Genomic DNA, 25,178 nt, shown 5'->3' on the forward strand with positions numbered 1-25,178 from the left:
TTTGGTCTTCAGTACTTCACCCTTCTCTTCCCCTACTCTATCAATCATTTTATATATATTTTTAAATTAGTGCCTTGTAGGTATATATCAAGGTGAGATTCTAACTTTTGTATGATCAACATGCCTAACATAAGCAACAGCAGGCAATCCTGACAAAGGCATTGGATTTGTTTACCTATAAATTATGAAATTATTCTTTATTAGAAGCATTAAAACTCACTTGATATTGTTCCACTCCTTTCACATTGCCTTACTCCATCGTATTAAATCGATTAGACAGGTCTAATCATTCCTACTTTACAACAGAAATCAAGGTTAAGTAGTTAAATTACCTTCCCAAGATTATCTATAAAAGGAAATGGCAGGCAAGAACCATAAAGACACTTTTACTAAATCCAGCGCTCCTTTCCTGGAATCATGGCTGCTGTTCGCAAGTAAGAGACAGCTATCCTACAGGAGTGAGAAATAACCCCACAGGGACCCAGAATACAGCAAGTTAACCCGAGAGGAGGGAATGCATTCAGAGTTTCTCACAGGTGGAAGTCAAATTTAAAAAACTATCAAGGGAAGCAGTAAGTTGGCATTGAAGTCTGTGGTTGATGTTTGGGAGAGGGGTGTAGGCAGTTTGTTTTCCAGTCTAACTGTTGAAAGTAGAATGGTCAGTGCAGCATTTGCTAATGTTTTCTGTTCAGCTAAACTCATAAAAGGATCCTCTGTCCTATTGGTAGTTGCTGGGCATGGCTGTTTCATCTCCCCAAATTTTTTCCAGCACCTCACCCCAATTAGCAGCTCTAAATGGTATATTTATTCCTAATTCCTGCTCCTAATTCTCCCCATCTATGCAGACTAAGACAGATATAAATAGTTTGTTATATCTCCCACACAGTGATGTTGCAATATATTTCAAGAGTCATAAAGTCTTCATACACTTTTATTCAATAACTGAATTAATAAGCATCCTTTTCATCCATCAGACCTTCCTACAGATCCTTACAGCAAACACTGACTTCATTCTGGTTGCAGTGTCAAAGTGACACTTAGCCTGAATTTAGCCTATTTTTGAAACAGTTTTCTAAATTTTCTTTTAAATTCACATCAGTTTGGTTCAACATAGTAAGAGACAAGAAAACCAATCGGTAGTCCTATCCAAATAACAACAACAACAAATGCAGGTTTCATAGATTGCCACCAATAGATCTTACCATGTTAGTATGATCTTGGCAGTATCACCCGTGGGAAATAAGGAGGCCAATTCTGCTTTGGGTGACTGATTCAATGTGTTAAAGGTATGAAGTTAAAATCCACTTACAGAATAACATGTTGGCGTTCTTTGCTTATGGCAGCTTCTTGAAGAGGAATAGTGATGCAGGTATTTTGTTTGGAAGCCTAGTCAGTTCCACAAACACTATTTATCCATCATCGCACACAGACCTTCTAAGGCAAACGGTTCTAAATATACTAATGTCACAAGAATCATCTAAGGGGAACTCATTCTGCCAGAGTTAGATGAGACTTTAGAGACCATCTCTGCAGAATCTCAGGGATCATAAAATAACGTGCCCATAGCCACCACATAAGGTCACTGAATGAAGCTGTTCATATGTAAAACACTTCCCTTACACACACACACACACACACACACACACACACACACACAGCTCCTTAGTGCACCCCCAAGCCATAGTTTAAAGAAATATCTAGCTATTTTCTTTCTCGATTTGGAAATACACGGGTTTGAGAAATATTTTGCCTTTCTTTTAACTATGCCATAAAAGAAACAATATAACCTAAATTTCAGCGAGACAAGGGACAATAGTGGTGAACATGGTAAAACAAAATAAATGCTCCATCAAAGAGGGTCAGGCTGCTTCTCAGCTCTAGCTGACTGATGTGATATATATAGCAAGAGGCTTGTGCAGAAATCCATGTGCAGGATTTCTTTGAAACAACAACAAAAACAACAACAAAGCCAGGAATCTGGACTTCTATGTGAAGTCTCTTACTTTTCAGTGCTGGCAATTACTTCAAAAGGTTTGAAAAGGGCTGTGGTTGTGGCTCAGTGGTAGGGTACTTGCCTCACATGTGTGAGACACTGGGTTCGATTCTCAGCACCACATATAAATAAGTAAATAAAAATAAAAGTGTATCAACAACTAAAAAAGTATTTTTTTAATTTTATTTTTTAGTTTTTGGTGAACACAACATCTTTATTTTATTTATGTGGTGCTGAGGATAGAACCCAACGACCTGCGCATGCCAGGTGAGCGCGCATCCCCAGCCCTAAAAAAGTATTTTTAAAAAAGGTGTGAAAAAAATTCATAGGTAAAAAATACATGTCTTTGGCCACATACAGATTACTTAGCCTGGATTAACCCAAGACCCTATCTTGGGTATGACAGACAAAATCAGGTTTACCAAGTGTCCTGATTTTTGCTAGGAGATTACAACTCAATTTTCTTGGTAATTACAACTGGAAAATTCTAGTATCCCCCTAGAGAATTTTCTATATTTAATTATCTTATGAAGAGTTAAGTATTTTTTACTGGCAGATTTAAAGGCATGTGGCTTCCACCCTTAATATAAAATGTAACATACAAGCACTTCCCACATAGCACATCCTACTTCACTTTTAAGACCTCATCCACAAGAAGTATGTATATTTCCCTCATCCATAAAGTTTGAAAGGAGAATTTTAGGGGCTCATGGTGTAGCTCAGTGTAGAGTTCATGCTTTCACACAGGAGGCCCTGGGTTCAATCCTCAGCATAACTTTTTTTTTATTCAAAACAAAAACATGAAACTTCTGTGTAGGTTTAAGTGTGCCATCTCTGCCTTAATATTTTGAAATTTCAAATCTTTTTGAAATAGTACAATTACCACAAATAAAAAATAATACAATTACCACAAGTACTGGGAATCATTCTATAGTTTTTCTTGCTATGTTGTACTTTCCTATTTTTAATGAATTTTCAAGAATTAATCATAAAGTAAACAAATCTAATATTATTGCAGTTTAATCAGCTTGAATAGCAACTAAAATAGCAGATGTTAACACTTGAATTTCTTCCACAATCTGCTGAGTCAAAACTTCTGTCAAGTAGCTTCACATTCCACACTCCTTACATCTTGCTTGGAAAGGTAGCACAGTACTTGCGAGCCTTTTTTTTTTTTTTTTTTTTTTTGATACTGCTGGGGACTGAACCCAGGGCCTTGTGCATTTAAGGCAACCACTCTACCAACTGAGCTATTTCCCCAGTCCCCTCAAAACACTTTAAAAGCATTTTTTTTTTTTGGTACATGGTATGGAATGAAGGGCATTTACCACTGGTTCACATTTCCAGCCCTTTGCTATTCATTTATTTTACTTTGAGACAGGATCTCATTTAAGTTGGTGAGGTTGGCCTTGAACTTGGATCCTACTGCCTCAGCCTCCCCAATCTCTGGGATTACAGGAATGAGCCACTGTGCCCTGCTAAAGAAATGTTTTTTTTTTTTTAAATCCAGGATAAGGCTGGGGTGTAGGTCAGTGGTAGAGGGCTTACCTAGTATGCACCAGGTCCTGGATTGGACCTCAGAAATGCAAATAAAAAACCAGGAAAAACAAAAATAGAGAACCAAATGCAAATAAAATGTGAACATTTAATATATTTCAGGTCAAAGTACTTTGAAGACATCCTCACATTTATCACTCCATGTTTTAGGAAGCAAAGAAGCAGCAGGTATGCATTGATTCTGATTTTGTGGAAGGTGAAATTATAATTATGGGAAGGTTAGGGTACTTTCACAAGGTGGGAGAGGGAATCTAAAGTGTATGAGTTTTTTAAATATTTTATTTTTTAGTTATAGTTGGGCACAATACCTTTATTTATTTATTTCCATGTGGTGCTAAGGATCAAACCCAGGGCCTCGCACGTGTTAGGCGAGCATTCTACCACTGAGTCACTACCCCAGCCTGCCCCCAAAGTGGATGTGTAATGCTTCAGTTTATATGGTTCATCAGATAATTTTTTCAATATTCTCAATGAAGGATGAACCACATAGAAGTGAAAAACAGAAAAGGAACACTATGAATCAGTTCATTATAGAAAAAAATCTAACCTCCTTGAACAATTCTTCCTCACTTTACTGGTACCCAACTGCAACTGCACATTAGAATGTCATTTTGTTCAAAGCTTGGAATGCTGTACTGTTGCCAGGCACAGTGGTCATGCCCGTAATCCCAGGGGCTTGGAGGCTGAGGATCAGTGAGGATCAGAAGTTCAAAGCCTTGGGTTCAATCCAAAGTTTAAAAAAAGCTATACTGAGCTGGAGTTATGGCTCAGTGGTCGAGCGCTTGCCTAGCATGTGTGAGGCAAGGGTTTGATTCTCAGCACCACATATAAAGAACTAAAATAAAAGTCCATTGGCAACTAAAAAAAGTTTTTTAAAGCTATACTATTGGGCTGGAATTGTGACTCAGCATGTGTGAGACCCTGGGTTAGATCCTCAGCACCACATAAAAATAAATAAGTGAAATAAAGATATTGTATCCAATTACAACTAAAAGATAAATATAAAAATTTTCAAAAAAATAAAAGCTATCCTGTTCATCATTTTGGCTGCCTTCCATTAAATAGAACCCCTGGTACAGTATTATAGATTGTGGGTGGAAAAGGGAGCCTAGTACAGGAAAAAGAGAAATAACACACACATACACACACACACACACACACACACACACACACAAAAAAAAGCCTGGAGAGTAGCAGGGCACAGTAGCACACACTTGAAATCCCAGTGGCTCTGGAGGCTGAAGCAGAAGGATGGCGAGTTCAAACCCAGCCTCAGCAAATGCAAGGCACTAAGCACCTCAGTGAGACCCTTTCTCTAAATAAAATACAAAATATGGCTGGGGATGTGGCTCAGTGGTCAAGCACCTCTGAGTTCAATCCCCGGTACACAACAAACCAAATCAAACACATGCTCACACACCTGGAGAGCTACTGGAGGTAGTTTCTCCTTGGCTCCTCTGGAGTTTGAGAAACACGATCTCAGTTTCTTTGAACCCATGACCAGTGGAGGTCCCCTTCCTCCATTAGGTAGTGAGAACAATTTAGACCTTACCTCTGTAAAGCCAGTTTTCTTTATCTCCCAGCTCCACGTGGCACCTTGTATTGCACTTGGCTTCAGGTCTGACTTTTGCTATCCAGACAGGGATTCGCAATTAAACCTCTGGATTTGGGGCCGGGATAGAAGGAACTGACAGGTAAGGGTTAACTGCTCTACCACTGGGGAACTCTGAAGCAGATAAGCCCTGTGGGCAGAGGCGAAAAGGAGCCCAGCTGGGAAAGGCTTGCTCACCTTGACCCACAAGACTGAGGTCAAATGGCAGTTTATTGACTGCCCTAGGCTGGCAAAACACAAGGTGAACTTTAGCCAGAGCGCGCTTTTCTCCTCACTGCCCTTTGTTCCACCAAAAGGAGGCTTGTGACCAGGGAATGAGTAGGGGGTGGGGCTCAGGGGCAGAGGCGGGAAGAGAAAAATGTCGCTTCTTTGCTGCATCCTAAAAGCCCTTTGTCATAATGAAGCCCAGGTAGTCCCTCCTGCTGGGTGAAGCAGCAAGAAAATGTCAGCCTCCACTTGGAGGAAGTGGGGGTATTAAGTACTCTTCCCTTCCTTGGGGTGTGGGAAGCGGTGGCAAGCTGCCTCTGAACGTTGGCAAATGTTCACCTCAAAGCTTGACCCCTTCCTGCCCGGACAGTAATTACTGGATTTCCCAGCAGTATTTAACGAGAGCACAAGGATACTGTCCCTGGCCACGGAGAAGACTACAAAAGGTACGGAATATGCTCTCAGTGCTGGTGAACTGGAACCACGTGCACAGAATTTACCTGCATTAACCACTCAGTTGCCTACGGGTGTTTGCAGTCCTCCACCCTCCTGCTGAGACCCAATTATTTCGCCTCCAACTCTCGGGCAGTCTCTCTAATCTTCTCCAAAGCCCAATTTAATAGCCTGGACTCTGCCAGACTTGGTGGCCCACGTGGCTCGGGCAGTTGAGTGCAGGAGACAGAGTTCAAACCCAGTCTCAGCAAGTTAGCGAGACACTGTCTCTAAATAAAATGCAATAATGGCTGGGGATGTCGTTCGCCTGTCAAGAGCTCCTGGGTTCAATCCCCAGTACCAAAAAGCCAGAATTAAATAAACAAAGATAAATAAACGACCCCCCAAAAGAAAAAAACGGAACAAAGTCAACTGTTCCCTCCTCTTCCGCCTGCATTGCTGCGATTTCTTGATGAAAGGAACTTCCGGCCCCCATTTTAACTCTCATTGAACCACAACATTATCCAATTCGCATCTTTCAGATGACCACAAAGCACCTTTGTCCTACTGCGTTTCTATTCAGTTCTTTGAACATGAACCACTTAAAAAATTTTTTTTTTTTTAATACCGTGGGTAACCGAAGCAGCACCTAACCTGTCCCTGCTTTTGAGAGTAGACCTAGATGACCTCTAACTCCCCCTCCCCCACCTCAAAAATTCTAATTTTCATTCTAGAGGTAATCCAGACCATTTCTGCCTTGTATCAGAACTTTAGAATTGCAAATATATCAAGGATTGGGAGTGGGCAATTCAAAACAGGTACACCAAGATGTGGGGATCATTTTTTAAATGAAGTAAAAATTAGTAGGGAGATCATGGTTCTGGTGTTTTGACCTTGGGTAAATCACTAATAACTCTCCATTTTAAGTCTGAATTTCCTGTTTTCAAATTGGAGACAATTTTGTCTGCTCTAGTATCTAGCAGATTTTTTTTTTTTTGGGGGGGTTAGAGAGAAATGGAAAAGCTATGAAAGTGTTAAAAGCCCTACAGAGAGGCTGGGTTGTGGCTCAGGGGTGCAGTGCTTCCCTAGCAGGTGTGAGGCCCTGGATTCCATCCTCAGCACCACATAAAGAAAAATAATTAAAATAAAGGTATAAAAAGCATATAGATATGTAAAGTATGAATAGATATGTAAAGTCTTGGTTATACTAGTATAAATCTATATAAGCCATTGATACAGAAGCATGTCTAGACTCAAGGACCTTTGGCACACTGCACATCTGGAATTCCTGCTCATTTCCAGGAAAACCCTACATTTAATTGGCCAACTTTTGACTTAATTTCTCATTACTTGTCTTCATTAATGCCTAGTGTTACCACATGCTGTGCTAGGGTGCCTTTCAGGGAGATAGAGGAAACCTAAAAACTTTTTCTTCCCTGATAGGATAATATGGTTTGAAAAATATACATGTTTTTAAAAAATGTTTGTTTTTTAGCTTTAGGCAGACACAATATCTTTATTTTTACATGGTACTGACGATCAATCCAGTGCCTCAAGCGTGCTCAGTGAGCACTCTAACACAGAGCCACAACCCCAGACCCAAATATACATTCTTACAGAGACATATGAACATTTAAAAAGCTATACTGTAGTTTTTAAAAATCGGTATGGTCATAATTCAAAATATATTTGCAGAAATAGCACATATTACTTATAATTGATAATTTAGGGTTACAATGAGTGAGACAGACAATACAAAAAAGGAAAGATCTCTTTCATATGGATGGTCAGATAAGTCTACTTTACAAGCCTATAGTTGGGAGAGCATTCCAAACATGAACACAGTGGTAGTCAGACTAGTGAATGTTTTATTCATAGTGAAGGGAATCTAGAATTGGGAAGCTATAGCTGTCACAATTAAAAGGTTTCTGATGGCCTAAATAATAAACCAAAATCCACATAGCTCAGGGTTGTAATCTGACTCCATGTTATTCTGAGCAGCAAATCAACCTTCCTTCCTTATTTACTTGTCTTAAGATGCACATATTGAAGATAGCCATCCAAAGGAATGAAAGACAATCCCCAGCTAAGGAAGGAGGTGTGAATATGCTGGAAGTTATTTCTGTTTACAAGGACTACACTAGTTCATAGATGTATCAAAATTCCAGATCCTGGCAGATTGTAGTCTACTAAGGACAGGTAAACTCCATATTTTAACTTGGTTACTGTCTTGAGTCCCCAAGCAGTTCTGGTTAGAGAAATCAATTTTCTTCCATGGAAGAAAATTGGGTAGCTTGAGATACCAGGTTTGATCAAGGGGAGAAAAATCTACTCCATAGAAGGGTAAAGTTATTCTTCTTAAATAACAGATGGACGTTTCACATTTATCATTGTTATAATTTGGATAAGGAATGTCCCAGAATTGTAATGCATTCCACTGGCATTTATTTTTTAAAATTAAAAAAAAACATTAAAAAAGATATAAAAAAAGAAATGTCCCTGGTGCAGCAAGGTTCAGAGGTGAGGCATTTAGGCACTGATTAAATCATGATGGCTGTCACCTCATAAGTGGATTAATTTGTTAATGGATAAATAGACTTAAGTTCATATTGCTTAAGATATCACAGTTCAGGGTTGAAGATATAGTTCACTTGATAGAGTGCCTCCCTGGCATGCACAAGGCCCTGAATTCAATCCCTGGCACCACAAAACAAACAAAAAAAGGATATCTCAGTTCATAAAGAGACAAGACAAGGATCCTAGCTTTAAAGAAATCCTTACTCTTGAGTTAGGGCTGTAGCTCAATGTCAGGGTGCTTCCCTAGCACATATGAGGCACTGGGTTCAATCCCTATCACCACATAAAATAAAATAAAGTCATGCTGTCCATCTACAAGAATTAAAAAAAATTAAAAATAAAATGAAAAAAATTCTCAGTCCAGTGTTCTCTTCATTCCATTATGCCATTACCCAAAATCACGTAAAAATATCTAAAATTTTGTTCTACCTTTCCATATTTTGTCAATGAAAAATCATAAGAACACTAATAATTTCATACTATTGATATGTTTATATCAATGAGGAATGGGAGGATTAGAAAAGTAAAGTAACTTGTTCTAGATCAAAGAGCTACTAAATGGGCTGGAGTTGTGCCTCAGTGGTAGAGCACTTCCCGGGTATGTGTGAGGCTTTGGGTTTCATCCTCAGCTATAATATATATAAATATATAAATAAATATATATATAATTTTATTCCATTGACAAATATAAAATATTTTTTTATAAAAAGAGCTACTAAATTGCTTAATTCAGGTCTACCTAGCACCCATGTTCATAATCTTCATAACTATGCTGTACTGTCTAAAAGGAGCAAAGCATACTTGAAAGGATGTTCAGCCTTCCTAGAAGTTTGAACTATATTACTTATTAAATTCATTTTAAGTTCTCATAAGTTAATAATAAAAAAGGAGCCCAACACTGCCGAGGCTGTCAAAAAGCAAGAATTTTTTTTCAGTTTCTGATAGTGATAACATTAGAAATTGTAAATTTTTATGGAGCACAATTTGGTACTATGCCTCAGGAGGCATTGAAGTTAATCTACCCTTTAACTTGGCAATCCTATTTCTGGGATATATTCCAAGTAAACATTTATGAATAAATTAAAAGGCATTTGTACAAAACCATAGATCTTTTTTTTTTTCCATCGATCTTTTTATAGTGAAAAATGCAATTGTTCAAAAGCTCACGATGGATAACTGTTTAAGTCTTATAATACAATGACGACACTAGAATCTTTGAGGTTATTTTATTTAAATATAATTTCTTTGCTGCCCCACCTTCCGTTTCAGATGAAGCAATGGACTGCAAGTAAACTCTGCTATTAATTAGAATGAATATTCTCCAGTCATCAAACATGATAAACACCATGAAATATATAAGAAAACGTGTGAAGCCACAGCTCCTATGAAAATATAATGAAAAGAGAAAGAACAAAAGACAGCCTGTGGGCTGGGAATACAACCCAGTTGGGAGAGTGCTTGCTTCCTATGCACAAGGCCCTGGTTCAATCCACAGAACCATGAAGAAAGGAAAAAAAAAAAAAAAAAGAAAAAGGCAAACAGTGACAAGTTAGATCTTTTGGCTCACTATTTGACAGCTCTCTGACATCTCTAGATTACTGAACAGTTAGCATTATGCTGCTTGGAGCATTGTCTGATTTAGAGATCAGACAATGAGATGATGGGGCGGCGGGAGGAAGAAGGGAGGTGGTTCTGTTCTTAACAATGCAAAGATAATTCAAAGAAAACAGAATAAGAAATACTAGAGTGGGAATCGGGCAACCTTAACTTCAGTTCCAACTCTGCCATTAAAAGCAAATCCCAGCCTCCCCTCTGGAGACAGTCATTTGTATTGGAATTGGTGAGCTCAAAGATCTTTTTGATATATATATATATATATATATATATATATATATATATATATATAACATTTTATATCATTCTATAATATGGTCCCCAAAAGCTTAAAATTAAATGCAAAGAATTGGTTAGAATATCATGTTCATGAGGCCAAACCAGTGAGTTTAGATCCTGCATGCTTCCCTTGTTCTATGATCACTGTCCTCTTAACCCTTGCCCGTAATCTCACAGATATGAATCACTGATCACAGTGAGGCCTGAATCAATGTGTTTGGGATACATTCTCAAAAGTGGTATAAAAATGCCACCTGAATATTAGGAAAACAAGGCATAAGCTGCTGAAAACCGTAAGGTCAGTTTGTTGGAAGCCAATTAAAAAGATTTCAAAGGAGGCAAGACCCTCTTAAGAGGCTATGTTTGTGGCTGGGGCTGGGGTTGTGGCCCAGTGATAGAGTTTCTCGCCTAGCATGCATGGGGCACTGGGTTCGATCCTCAGCACCACATAAAAATAAAATAAAGATATTGTGTCCACCTAAAAATCAAAAATAATTTTTTTTTTTTTTTTAAAAAAGAGGCTATGTTTGGGGCTGGGGCTCAGTGGCAGAGTGCCTACTTAGCATGTGGGAGGGACTGGGTTACATCATTACCACCACATAAAAATAAACAAAATAAAAGCATGCTGTCCAGCTACAACTAAGAAAAAATTTTTAAATAGAGGCTATGTTTGAAGGGAAAAAGCAAGTGGCAAGGTAAATTAATTAGTAATCTATAGCAGTACATGCCACTGAGGTTTGCACACAAATGTGGAATATTCCAAGAAAACAAATGGAAGCCTGATGGCGGTAGGTGTTCCATCAATTTACCTCTCCTGAGAGGGGATCCCTCCATTTTCCACTGTGCCCTGTGGCTACTATGTATTGAAAGGTCCTGGTTGACAGCAATATTCTCTCCTTCATTTTACACTATTGAAAGTCCTTCCATATCCATAATCTCATACATCTTTACAATATTCTTGAAAGGCAAGAGTTACTATATTCATCCCATCTCATAAATGCATCAAAGACTCAAATATCAAAGCTGGTCAGATGTGGAGCCAGAATTTGAATCTAGACAGTTTCATTCCAAGTTGATCACTCTCTCTACAAGACCACATTCATCTACCTTAGAGGCAAAGTCTCACTAAAATCTCCAAGGATCCCCAAACCTACTCTTTATCTATTAAAACTTTAGGAACATCAGGGATTTATCTTTCAAAAGCATTTACAAGTCCCCTTTATATCCCTCTGCTATCTGTTTGGATTATCATTTATTCTAATCTAAATATCTACATCGCTGGGCTGGGGAGGTGGATCTAGCCTGGCACGTGCGGGGTGCTGGGTTCGATCCTCAGCACCACATAAAACTAAAATAAAGATGTTGTGTCCACCGAAAACTAAAAAATACATATTAAAAATTATCTCTAAAAAAAAATCTACATTGCTGCCCACCTTTCATTTGTAAAAATTCTTGTGAACTGTACACAGTTCAGAATACTTTCTTAAATATTTAAACGTTTATTTTTTTAGTTTTGGTTGGATGTAATACCTTTATTTAATTATTTTTATGTGGTGCTGAGGATCGAACCCAGGCCTTGCATGTGCTAGGGAAGTGCTCTACCGATGAGCCACAACCTCAGCCAGGATAATTTCTTTGACTAAATAAATCACAACTGGAGTCTCAGCTACCTCAGAGGTCTGCTGGTGGATTGGATTTCCTTATTTCTTCTACCTTCTACCAAATAATTCAATCCCAGTCCAAACTACTTGAAACAAGTATTTTTTTTTTTAAATCCCACACCAAACCCAGAATATAGAGCTGATTTCAGGAAACAATATGTTCTCTATTTACTATTGTGTGTGTGTGTGTACATACACATATATATACACACACATACATATATATGTGTGTGTATATTCATAAGTAGTATATGATATCAAAATAATATAAAATTGGGTATGACAGACAAAATCAGGCTCACCAAGTGTCCTGATTTTTGCTAGAAGATTACTAGTCAATTTTCTTGGTAATTACAACTGGAAAATTCTAGTATCCCCTAGAGAATTTTCTATATTTAATTATCTTATGAAGAGTTAAGTATTAATCCCAGATATTCTGGGACCTGAGGCAAGAGGATTGTAGATTTTTTAGAGTAACCTGGGAAACATAGCAAGACTCTGTCTCAAAATAAAAATTTTAAAAAGGATTGGGGATGGAGCTCAGTACTTGCCTAGCATGCTGGATTCAATCCCCAGTAGTACAAATAAAATAAATATGTATACAATAAATTTATGTACATGGTCACTATGTCTTGAAAGAGTTGAAAGGGTCAAGACAAATATGAATATTTTTCTACTGAGGTTAGCCAAAGGTAATTGGATGTACAGAAAGTAAAACCACTAATAAGGGTAGACTTTGGTATGTCAATCTCTGGGCAATAGAATTCACTCCATTTGCTTCATGATTACCTCTACTGTTTTTGATCAAATAGCTGTATATTTTTCTTCTTTAGTTTTGCAAGGTATAATCTCATCACTCATTTGGAAATCTAGAAAGCTTTCTATTTTTATTCTCTCAATAAAAATTCCCCTTGTTCTCAAAAAGAAAAAGGTTAAGTATTCTTTACTGGCAGATTTAAAAGCATGTGGCTTCCACCCTTAATATAAAATATAACATACAAGCACTTCCCACATAGCACATCCTACTTCACATTTAAGACCTCATCAACAAGAAGTATGTATATTTCCCTCATCTATAAAGTTTGAAAGGAGAATTTTAGGGGCTCATGGTGTAGCTCAGTGTAGAGTTCATGCTTTCACACAGGAGGCCCTAGGTTCAATCCTCAGCATAATTTTTTTCTTTTCAAAACAAAAATATGAAACTTCTGTGTAAGTTTAAGTGTGCCACCTCTGCCTTAATATTTTGAAATTTCAAATCTTTTTGAAATAGTACAATTACCACAAATAAAAAAATAATACAATTACCACAGGTACTGGGGAACATTCTACAGTTTTTCATGCTAAGTTGTACTTTCCTGTTTTTAATGAATTCACAAGAATTAAGCTTAGAGTAAAGAAATCTGATATTATTACATATTAATCAGTTTTAAAAGCAACTTAAATTTCTTCCATAATCTGCTGAGGAGAGTCAAAACTTCTGTCAAGTAATTTCACATTCCCCACTCCTTACACTATACACTTATGCTTGGTAAGTTTGTACTATTTTTTTTTTTTTTTGATAGTGCTGGGGATTGAACCCAGGGCCTTGTGCATGCAAGGCAAGCACTCTACCACATGAGCTATATCCAGAGCCCCCTAATTGTAACTACTCGTTTTTTTAATATGTAGATGGACACAATCCCTTTATTTTATTTTATTTATTTTATGTGGTGCCGGGGATCGAACCCAGTAACTCACGCATGCTGTATCACCGAGTCACAACCCCAGCCCCTCCTAATTTTAATATTATACTTCACAGGTAGGCTTGCAGGGTGAATGCAACGTCATTCAAGAATAACTTTCTACTTGGCCACATGCCAAACACTGGGCAAAACAAGGGCTCCCAAACCTGATGTATGCCATAAATTACTTATAGAATCAGACATAGCACTCACCAATGTGACAAGAGGTGAAATGTGAAATACGATCTTCAAAAGGAAGAATAAGGAAGTGAAGAAGAAATAAAGATTTGCCCCGAAACACCCAATTCACTAACATAGATTTGCACTTTATTTTAATTTTGCATCCTGAGAATAAAATTTTATCTGACAAGTGAACAACGACAGAAGCAGCAGTGAAAGTTTCAGAGAGGCAGGTATCCTTCATTTTGGCACAGCTGTATATAGGTTGAGTTCTTCCAGGGGGATCATTCCTGGACTCAAGGGAGAAAAATGAATTCATTCCACAGGCTATGGAACACTACAAGATGCATGAAAGTTCTTTGTTTGGATAGACATATCCACTATTATTCTCTTCTGGTAATGCTGTCCCAACAGGAATCCACTGTCAAAAGTAGAAATTGTAGCCTTTTCAAGCAGATGTTTTGATCAATATCCACTTTCTAGATATTTGGATGTCCTGTTCTCACCACCAAGACTCATTTTGTACATTGTTAGTCCAAGAATGGCAAACTAGCTTGTAGATTATATAATTTCAAACATTTATAACTTTTTCCAAAGTCCAAGCATTAAAACAATTTTACACTATTTGCTTACTAGAACAAACAGAAAGTTAAGAAAATAAGCCAAGATAAAAGCTGAAATGAAATAAGCAGGAATAAAAGCAACATTTGAGAAATTATTGCCTTGATTCATCACACCGAATTTATACAGAACTACTTTAAGACTCAGAAATTGATATTTAGTCCAATGCTAGAATGTGACAGTATAACACTTTCCACATTTGCAATCCAATGTGTGTATATGTATGAGTTACATGTACACACCTCAATGAATTAGCTCAATTACATCATCCTGAAACAGAAAAAAACCTGAAGGCAAATTCCAACCTGAAGTTATACAGCCCAATCTAGCCATCACACAGACACACACACACACACACACACACTCTCTCTCTCTCTCTCTCTCCCTCCCTCCCTCCCTCTCCCTCTCCCTCTCACTCTCTCTCTAGCCCCCCCACCCCCCAGCATTTAATTATTTAGGGACCAGGTAAGCAATCTGTGGAAAGGGTCAAATAACCTTAGTTCCTTTATAAAAGTGGCTCCCAACATTTTTGCCATATACATCTCTTCATGATTCCTTCTTTATGTTTTCAAGTATATAATAATAAATTTTTTGTCATTTTTTTGTATTAATCAAAAGCACATAATCATTCACAGCTTCTAATCAGTGTTAACAGACAGAATTGAAAGAATATAAGCAAAATGCATGGAAATTCCATGTATTAGTTAGCTGTGTAGCAGGAATATTATGGGTCAAAGTATGGTTTCTAGTATCTTTTTTGAAATAATGCAAAAGGATTAAGGATAACCCCACTGCTAATTTCATCTACCCCAAGTTGGGAACCACTGGTTTACATCCCCTGCTTTACCTCCCTAAATCAAGTATTAACATAATACAATAATTCATGTTTAACAAACAAGGAATCAATAACAAAATTTACTACTGATATATAGATAAACTGCAACACTCGTTCGGTGAAAGAAAAACATTATGACATGGATTTCAAGGAATCTCTTTAGAAATTACACAATTATGATATCCAGTATATATTTCTATCATCTTCAAATCACACAAATATGTGAAAAAATCCTCAATTCCCCTGTGAGGTAGGTCCAGATTATTGTCCCCACTTCAGCAATGAGGACATGAAGTACAGAGGAATTAAGCAGCAGAGCTAAGAATTAAACTAGAAGTGACTTGGGTTTGAATTCCACACCATTTCCCTTTCTACCAAATTTTATCAATTTGTTCCAAAAGATCTTTTTGAAAGTGTGGATCTTGATAAGACACTGAAGCAAATGTTGGATAGGATGTGAAACTCTTCACATTAAAACTTCAGAGTGGATCCTTCCATATCTCCATTGTTGTCACAGCTATAATTCTTGCCTGGATACCAACTCAATTGTGAGATTCCACATAGGCAAAGCTCAGAGACCTCAGACCTCAGTTCCTAGGGAATCTACATTCACTTTTATCATCAAGGTGGACTAAGGTCTATCAGGGATCAGGTTCTTTGAGCCTGTATGATATTAACACACATCAACTACCAGCCAGCAAGCAAACTGAACTTTTACTGTGTGCAAGGCACTGTGAGAGTTTCCACAAAGGGTAGTAGGTCTGAAAATAATCATTCTGAGATTCTGTACAATAAGTTTCCTGTGGATTTCTAGAATCTCAGAATGTTAGATAATCTCTAATTTTCTGTCCAGTTCTAGGTTCAACCCCATAACTTTACAAACAAAAACACTGACATGCTATTTAAGTTAACTGCCTAGAGTCCACAATATTAGATCATTACTTCATATAGTATGAGTTTGACAAAGTCCACAGAAAACGGAACGTATTCTCAGGTTGCCATCATCAAAATAAAAAGGCTGGCTCAGAATCAGGTAAGGGAAATTAGGGAAAGATAGGGATATATCTATAAAGATATACCTATATCTATTTATAAATATATTTATAAATAGATATAGGTATATCTTTATAGATGTATCCCTTTTTAGCCCACATATTACATGAACAGGTATTAGTAAACCTACTCCTTTTACTGAAAATTCTAATAGTTTACCACTTAAGGGAACTTGAATAACTTGAAAATTGTTTTGCAGAATAGATTTTGCTTTAAAAGCAGACTTTGCTTTTAAAAGCAGATTTTGCTTTAAAAGGAATAGGAGGACCCAATTTTAATGAATTTGAGCACTTATAATCAAATTAGCAAAAGGTATTTCCATTATGTGAAACTTCTCCCATTAGTCAAATGAATATAATTTATATATCTTGCTAGACCAATATAGTAAATTCTAATGAAATATTGTTTGGGGTTTTATGTTCAAGTAGTAAGGTTTAATTTTTTTAAAGAGGTGGCTTATCTGTAAACAAAATTATAATGCTAATGATTTTTTAAAGCTCTCATACATTTGAAAAACCCTATTTGTTCAAAGGCTTACAAATGTTACTGAACTTTACTTAAATTATCAAAAACCACAAATAAATTTCATTAAAATGGCAGAGTGATAAAAATCAACATGATTTAATTTCTCAGACATTAGTGTTTACAAGTCATAAAAGTATGGACATTAAATACTTAAGTGGGCTTTGGTAGGATTTCAGTCAATAACCACTGTCCTTCCCAAACCATGTTAAATTACATGTTTACTAGCATTAAAATTATACAAGTTTTTAAGTGACTGATAGTCCTCTTCTGTAATATTTTGTCATTAATATATCACATGATTGGAGGAAAACAAGGAAACCGAATGTATAATAAATAAAAGATACTCAATATGTCTTATACCTAGTCGAAAGAACAATTTCTAATCTAATGATCTACTAATTCATTCACTCTGCTTCCTTCCACATTATCTTTGTTCAGAAAAAGACAAGGCACTTTTCCACTTTTAAAATTTGACTACTCGCTCCTAAATTAACATGGGGACAAGAAGGGAACAAAGCGAAGAGGACATGTCTGTAATGGGGTTAATAAATCTGTAAATAATACTTTTCTATATTTTTATCAATACTACATACGCTCTTGGCCTTTTGGATGAGCTTTAAAATTATCAATTCAATCAATTTGTTAGGACAGAATCTTTGACCAAACAAGAAGCATTGGAAAATGAATTTCAAAGAACTATTTTAACTTGTAACTTTAACACCTACTGAGATTTATATACTTTGGCAAATACATGTCATTTTTCTCTGGAAACCACCATGGAAGATTTCATAAAGGAATATTATACAACAAATTCAAAATTACTTTTTTCAATTGAAAAACAACTTTCACAAAACATTTTACTAACCCAATGGAAAAATACAAGTATGCTCTATCCTGAGGATAAAAATAAAAGCCTCAGTGGGGGAGGAATTAATCACCACAGTGTACTCTTGTCATTTCAGTATTCACTGATGCCAATCTCATTAAAAAGAAAACAACTCCCCCCAACACTCCAAAATACCCAATTGCTAATCAGCCTCCTAAAAGGGAAAACAGTTTGAAAAAGCCATCACAGGAGAGAGAAAGTGATAAAAAAAGAAAAGAAAATTGGGTGTTTTCTGGGTAGTTTAAGAAATTAAGATTAATTAACCAGAATAATGAAAACTAAAAAAAAAAAAAAAAGAGTGACTGGTTAAAATTAAAATTACACATTCTGTCAAATTGTTTTTATGACAAATACAATTGTGTCTTGAATTCTATGTTCTGTTACCTCCAGACACACTATTCTTAATATCTGTTTCATGGAAACAATTCACCATTTCCTGTTCTTTAAACAAAACCAAGTATGATTTATACATGGCAGAAAAAATTACTATGATAACCATATGTTCAAATTCTAAGGTTACAGGAAAAATAAGATTATAAGGGTTGACATTTAAAAACAATTATTCTATCAGTGATAATTAGAAATTCTATATTATGCTGGCAATCAGTTTTGGTATTAAAATGTCACAGTCTATACTCTGGTTTCTCTTCAGATCGTATAAACCTTTTAAAATGTCACAGTCTGAAGCATAATTTTAATGACATTAGCTGGAACATAAACCACAGATACAATTTTTCCCTGATCTTAACTAGAAAACAAGACAGTGGGTATGCATTTTCAGAGGTTTCCACCATTTCTATAAAAATACACCTTCAATTTTGCAGCAGGCAGACACATGATATTTGCAGGAATACATAATATATTAAAAGAGAACTGGGGTGGTTGGGTGGCATGGGGATAATGGAGCTCCACAGAGTCTTTGTGCAAACAATCATAATCTCCTATCACATAGTGTCTCTTTTTTTTTCTTTTTCTAATGGTCAAGGACTGTGAACTTCAAGTTAGGAATGAATTTTAAAAGTAGCCTAAAAAGGTTTCACCTTATGTGAAGAAATGATTGTTCTCTTCACTGGGATGAATGCTTGCCTAAAAAAGCTTACTAAAAGCAGCAAGATTGTAAGATGACAAATAGAATATTATTCAATCCTAGACACTTTAAATTTATCTTTAGCACTATGAATTACAAATAATGCCTACACACAGGCAAACATCTGTCTTTTACTTGAAGTGATACAAAGCTTTTGTTACACTAAAATTCAAAATTAGTAGAAGAGGAGTGGTATTGTCATTTTAATTGTGAAGAGAAATAGCACACATACCAATCCAATGGCTGGCTACTTGGGTGGTAAACGTACCAACTAAAATACTTTTGTCTAAACACCTTTCTTCATTAATAATTTCCAAATGTTTAAAAAAATCCTCAAAAAGAGGATTAAAAGTATTTTATTAACCATGATTCAGCCACTCCATATTATTTTGGTGTAACTTAAGTAGCTCTGTTTCCCAAAACAGACTATCTGAACTCCAGATAAAGGTTAGCAGTAGGTTTCATGGGACTCTAGATTACCTTCCAAGACAAGTAAAATCTCAAGATACTTCTTAAAAGTCAAAATTGTGTGTATTTTCAAAGGAAAGGCAATATTCAAAGGGAAAGAAATGAAGGACAGTGAGGCTGTGAAATTGCCAGATGTCAAATAAATTCTTTTGGGGTGGGGGTGGAGTTCAAAAAAGGAAATACTGAAAATAAGGGAATGGCAAAAAATAAGGTTCTTGGGTTTGGATGCAATGCACAATATCTGAGATAATGACTTCAATTTTAATCCACTTGTTACATTGGGCAACCCTGCCCTACACCTGAAATTTTAACATGTTTATTATGGCTTTGCCATAAAATAGCATGTTAACGTCTCTACATTCAAAAGGATGCTTGCAAACGACATTCATATTAAAATCTATGCGAATTGTTGGCAATACAATAAGAGTAATATTACATTCTGTAAACCATGGCATAACATATTTTACATTATGCAAAGAGACAATATTTACAAGTGTTTAGGAGTTTAAATATTTTATCCACTAACATAAGTGATACTTTAGCAAAGTGCAGGACAAACCATTGCTATTAATTGCATGTCCTTTAAAAGCAGAGTAAAACCATTTCTAAAAGCTACCAAAAGCTTATTTAAGTGTGTCCAGTAAGGGATTACACAGCATTAAGTAGCCTAAAAAATGATGCATATTTAGAAACAGTGAGTATGAAAATTATAAGGCAGCATGCTCAAAACAAGGTTTTTGTTTTTTGAACACCAGCACTGATGTTTTACTTTTAGTGGCAACTGTGTGTGTGTGTGTGTGTGTGTGTACACATATGTATATGTGTATTTACTTAAAAATTGAGAGTGCAAAACACAAGCCTCATTTAACAACAAAAAATGTGCAAATTATCTTCTTAAACCAACAAAAATAAAAGAGTGAGGAGAATACTCTACCATTATAAAGAATAACTTGAACACAGCGAAGGAGACCATCTTCATTCCATAATCATCTACAAGGCACTAAGGGTAGGAAATGACAGGAAACACAGAAGTGACTGAATAAAACTCCTCAGTCAGGTCGAAATATGGGATATTTTGGTAAGAATTCTATTAGTATAACCTGCAAAATAAAAACAAACAAGAATATGTTGACAAAATGTTTTTAAATTAATATAACTTATATATAACCCAGAAAAGCTTATACTCATTGTCACATGACTATCTTTTGATCCTATATTATAAAAAGTAAAGGAAATACATAAAACAGTCATGTAAATAACTTACCATAAGTTGTGATTAGATTGGGGATTCAAAAATTAAACAGGTAAACAAAATTACTTCCTGTAGCTAACAGTTGTTATTACCTGATTTACAATAACTATTCATTTGGGGGAAGAGAAGCTAACCCTATTACTTATCATATGCTCCCTTCACCTGTATTTTAAAAATCAAAGTAGAAAGAATTAAAACTGTTGTACAGATTACAAAAAAATTATTATGCTTGTGTATTTTTCCATCAAAGCATTAGTTGAGGATTACTATCTTTTGCAAGTTGTATGTGAAAAATATGAGCATCCAAATGGAATGACTAAAATAGTTTATTCACAGGTAGGTTCAGAAATAATAAAAAACAAGATTTTTTTTGTGTGTGTGTTTCTTTTTTTTTAAGTTTTAGGTGGACAGAATATCTTTGTTTTATTTTTACATGGTGCTGAGAATCGAACCCAGGGCCTCACACATGTGAGCATACTACCACTTGAGCCACATCCCCAGCCCAAAACAAGATATTTTTGAAAGTTATCTCAATAATAGATTTTAGTTTTGTGGTCATTTTCACATTTTTCTAAAAACTATTCAAAGTGAAGAGATACTATAATAATCCTTGTTTATGAGATGCAAATTGATGTTTATTATTAAATATATATTGCATGTCAGAAGCCTGAAGCTAGGATAAATTTAATATTTTTAATGTTAATAATGCTGAATTGATCATATTAGCTATATGTGATTTTATGTTATGACCAAGGTTCTATAGCTTTCAGTAAAAAAAAAAAAAAAACTGAACCTGCATTAAAACCTAACTTTTTTCACTAAGAGTTAAATGTTAGTCAAGAAAAAAACAAATACTCCATTGTGTATAAATGCCACATTTATACACATTTATACACAAAAAATGCACTGAAAAATGACAAAATCATGGCATTTGCAGGGAAATGGATGGCATTAGAGCAGATTATGCTAAGTGAAGCTGGCCAATCTCTTCAAAACAAATGCCAAATGTCTTCTTTGATATAAGGAGAGCAACTAAGAACAGAGCAGGGAGGAAGAGCATGAGAAGAAGATTACCATTAAACAAGGATGAGAGGTGGAGGGAAAGGGAGAAAGAAGGGAAACTGCATGGAAATGGAAGGAGACTCTCATTATTATACAAAATTACATATAAGAGGAAGTGAGGGGAAAGGAAAAAAAAACAAAAACAAGAGAGGGCTGGGTATGTGGCTCAAGCAGTATGCATGCGGCCTGGGTTCCATCCTCAGCACCACATACAAACAAAGATGTTGTGTCCACCGAACACTAAAAAATAAATATTAAAAAATTCTCTCTCTCTCTCTCTCTTAAAAAAAAAACGAGAGAGAGAAATGAATTACAGTAGATGGGGTAGAGAGAGAAGAGGGGAGGGGAGGGGAAGGGAGGGGAGGGGAGGTGGGATAGTAGAGGATAGGAAAGGCAGCAGAATACAACAGACACTAGTATGGCAGTATGTAAAAATGTGGATGTGTGACCGATGTGATTCTGCAATCTGTATACGGGGGAAAAATGGGAGTTCATAATCCACTTGAATCAAATGTATGAAATATGATATGTTAAGAGCTTTGTAATGTTTTGAACTAATAATAATAATAATAAAAGAAAAAAACAAGCCAAAATATGAATTCAGAATTCAGAAGTTAATTTCTATTTTATGCAAGTTTTGATAAGATTACATTTAGAAATATTTTGTCCAGTAGAAGCTGTTCTTACCACCATATGCTGCGGTTTGTGACTGTGTTAAAAGAAGATAAGATTGTACAATATTTTTAGATGAGCACACTAGTTGAGACTTAACATCTAAATAATCGTAAACTTTCAAGATATTTTAGGTTGGCTACAAAGCTAAAGAAGATGTAAGCAATCTGAGGAGAAAAAAAATAGCTGACAGATGATAAATATAATAAAATGTTACATTTAGGATGAAATCCAAAAAATTTAAGTAAAACAACTTCATACTTACATACTCCATCATATTGCTAGTTTCGCATTTCCTTTTAGTCAACTTCCAGTGCAAAGCAAGCTAAGAAAGTACAGTTTTGTTAAGAATTTTATATTAACTTAAACTAATTAGAATTACAACCTATACATCTGAGTTAAGTCACAGCAAATATTATAGGCATAAGATATGAAACAGCACTTAAAATACCTTACAGCACTTAAAATACCTTATAAAACGATCTATTAAATAGTTGAGTATTAGTTCTCTAATCCTTTCATGGCTTGAAAAATCCCCATTTAGTACTTTTTTTCAATTTAATAATTAAAATAAATAAATGAGGCATCCATTTGCTTAGCATTTCTTACCTTGTGATATAATCTGTTATTTTCCCACTCTAATAGCTTCTGAATTGATCTTCTGGTCTGAGGAAAAGGATAAAGACTTTGTTACAAGATGAACTGCAGAACTTCGTTTACTCTGTGTATCTATAGTTTCCTGTTTACTTGTAAATTACCATTTATTTCTCCTCTTGGTTTTCTATTATAAATCAGAAAAAATGCAATGTGACTGATAGCAACCACTAAGTTAAAGTTAAGTAAAAGAAGAGGCAAACAAATGGAAAACGTTCTACTTTTAAAATAATTAAACAAAATAAACTTAAATGTTATGTTACATTATGAAAGGGATGTTGCAAATATAATAAACTCAGAGGGCTCATTTACAGTTGGTTAGATCAGCAACAATGCCAGCTGGAATATATCTTGGGGTCATTACACTTGACAGAATCCAGACAAAATCAGGATACAAAATAAAGAAATTGAATTAGTAATTAAGAATCTTTCGGGGCTGGGGATGTGGCTCAAGCGGTAGCGCCGCTGGCCTGGCATGCGTGCGATCCGGGTTCGATCCTCAGCACCACATACCAACAAAAATGTTGTGTCCGCCGAGAACTAAAAAATAAATATTAAAAAAAAATTCTCTCTTGGGCTGGGGATGTGGCTCAAGCGGTAGCGTGCTCGCCTGGCATGCGTGCAGCCCGGGTTCGATCCTCAGCACCACATACCAACAAAGATGTTGTGTCCGCCGAGAACTAAAAAAATAAATAAATATTAAAAATTCTCTCTCTCTCTCTCCTCTCTCTTAAAAAAAAATAAATATTAAAAATTCTCTCTCTCCTCTCTCACTCTCTCTCCTCTCTCACTCTTTAAAAAAAAAAATTCTCTCTCTCCCCTCTCTCACTCTCTCTTAAAAAAAAAAAAAAAATCTTTCCACAAAGAAAAAAAAAAACAGGACCAGATGGCTTCAATGATAAATCTACCAAACATTTTAAAAACCTCAATCCTTCACATATTTTCCAAAAAATAGAGGGAACACTTCCCCCAACTCATCATCTAAGGATTGATACCAAAGCTAGACAAAGACATCATAAATGCATAAAGAAAACAAAAGATGAGTGTCCTTCAATCATATAAACACAAAATTCTCAACAATACTAGATTGAATCATGTGTAAATGGAATCCATCCAAGGAATACAAAAAATGAACTAACATAATATATTACATGAACAAAAGACAAAAAACATGTGATTGTCTTAGTAGATTTAGAAGAAGCACAGACAAAATCCAACATCCATTAATTATAAAAACTCTGGAGCCTGATGCAGTGATAGTTGTCTGTATTCCCAACAACTGGGGAGGCTTAAGCACGAGGATCACAAATTTGAGGTCAGCCTCAGCAACTTAGTGAGGTCCTAAGCAACCTTGTCTCAAAATAAAAAATGAAAAAAACTCTGGGGTGTATAGCTCTGAGGTTAAGTGTCCCTGGGTCCAAACCCAAGTACAAACAAACAAACAGGGCTGAGGATGTGGCTAGGTGGTTAATCACCTCTAGGTTCAATTCCTAATATCAAAACAAACAAAAACCCTGAAAAATTAGGACTAGAGGGGAACTTCCTTGGCCTCATAAAGAACAGCTATGGAAAACCTACAGCTACCATCATACTTTATGGAGACAAACTAAATGTTTTCCCCCTAAGACTGGGAACAAGACAAGGACGTTTTCTCCCACCACTTTTTTTTCAACACCATATTGAAAGTTGTAGCCAGAATAATAAACAAAAGGTATCCAGATTGGAAAAGAAAAAACTGTCTTCATTCACAGACAAATGATTCTGTATGTAGAAAACCCCAAGGAAACCACTAAAACACTACTAGAACTATAAGTGGTTTAGCAAGTTTGCAGAATAAAAGACTGTGGTAAGCAGAATTCTGGCTTCTATGATCTTGAACCCCTAGCATTTCACCTGTGAATATTGTTACATTACGGGGCTGGGGATGTGGCTCAAGCGGTAGCGCGCTCGCCTGGCATGCGTGCGCCCCGGGTTCGATCCTCAGCACCACATACCAACAAAGATGTTGTGTCTGCCGAAAACTAAAAAAAAATAAATAAATAATAAAATTCTCTTTCTCTCTCTATGTCTCTCTCTCTCTGTAAAAAAAAATATTGTTACATTACAAAAGGGATGCTGAAGATGTAATTAAAGTTACTGATCAATTGGTTTTCAAATAGGAAGATTATGCGGGATGTGCCTGTAATCCCAGTGGTTCAGGAGGTTGAGGCAGGAGGATCGCAATTTCAAA

General features: G+C 36.0%; 1 protein-coding gene and 2 long non-coding RNA genes across 3 annotated transcripts in view; 2 read left to right on the plus strand and 1 right to left on the minus strand.

Moving 5' to 3' along the window:
- Window positions 1-25,178, plus strand: part of LOC308639171 — a 247,633-nt gene that overhangs the window by 211,633 nt on the left and 10,822 nt on the right. The window lies entirely within an intron of this gene.
- CHIC1 (cysteine rich hydrophobic domain 1) overlaps window positions 1-25,178 on the minus strand; it is a 92,205-nt gene that overhangs the window by 34,292 nt on the left and 32,735 nt on the right. The window contains exons 4-6 of the mRNA XM_081277268.1: window positions 22,904-22,960; window positions 22,560-22,619; window positions 20,243-20,408 (exon numbers count right to left, since the gene is read on the minus strand). Coding sequence (XP_081133394.1) covers window positions 20,358-20,408; window positions 22,560-22,619; window positions 22,904-22,960 — 168 coding nt within the window. The 3' untranslated portion in view covers window positions 20,243-20,357. The remainder of the gene's footprint in view (window positions 1-20,242; window positions 20,409-22,559; window positions 22,620-22,903; window positions 22,961-25,178) is intronic.
- Window positions 5,756-10,756, plus strand: LOC308639897. The gene is made up of 3 exons (XR_014020129.1): window positions 5,756-5,815; window positions 7,839-8,000; window positions 9,648-10,756. It is a non-coding gene; the product is annotated as an uncharacterized lncRNA (long non-coding RNA).

This window comes from Spermophilus citellus (assembly GCF_964194105.1).
Source record: "Spermophilus citellus genome assembly, chromosome: X".
NCBI lineage: Eukaryota > Metazoa > Chordata > Mammalia > Rodentia > Sciuridae > Spermophilus > Spermophilus citellus.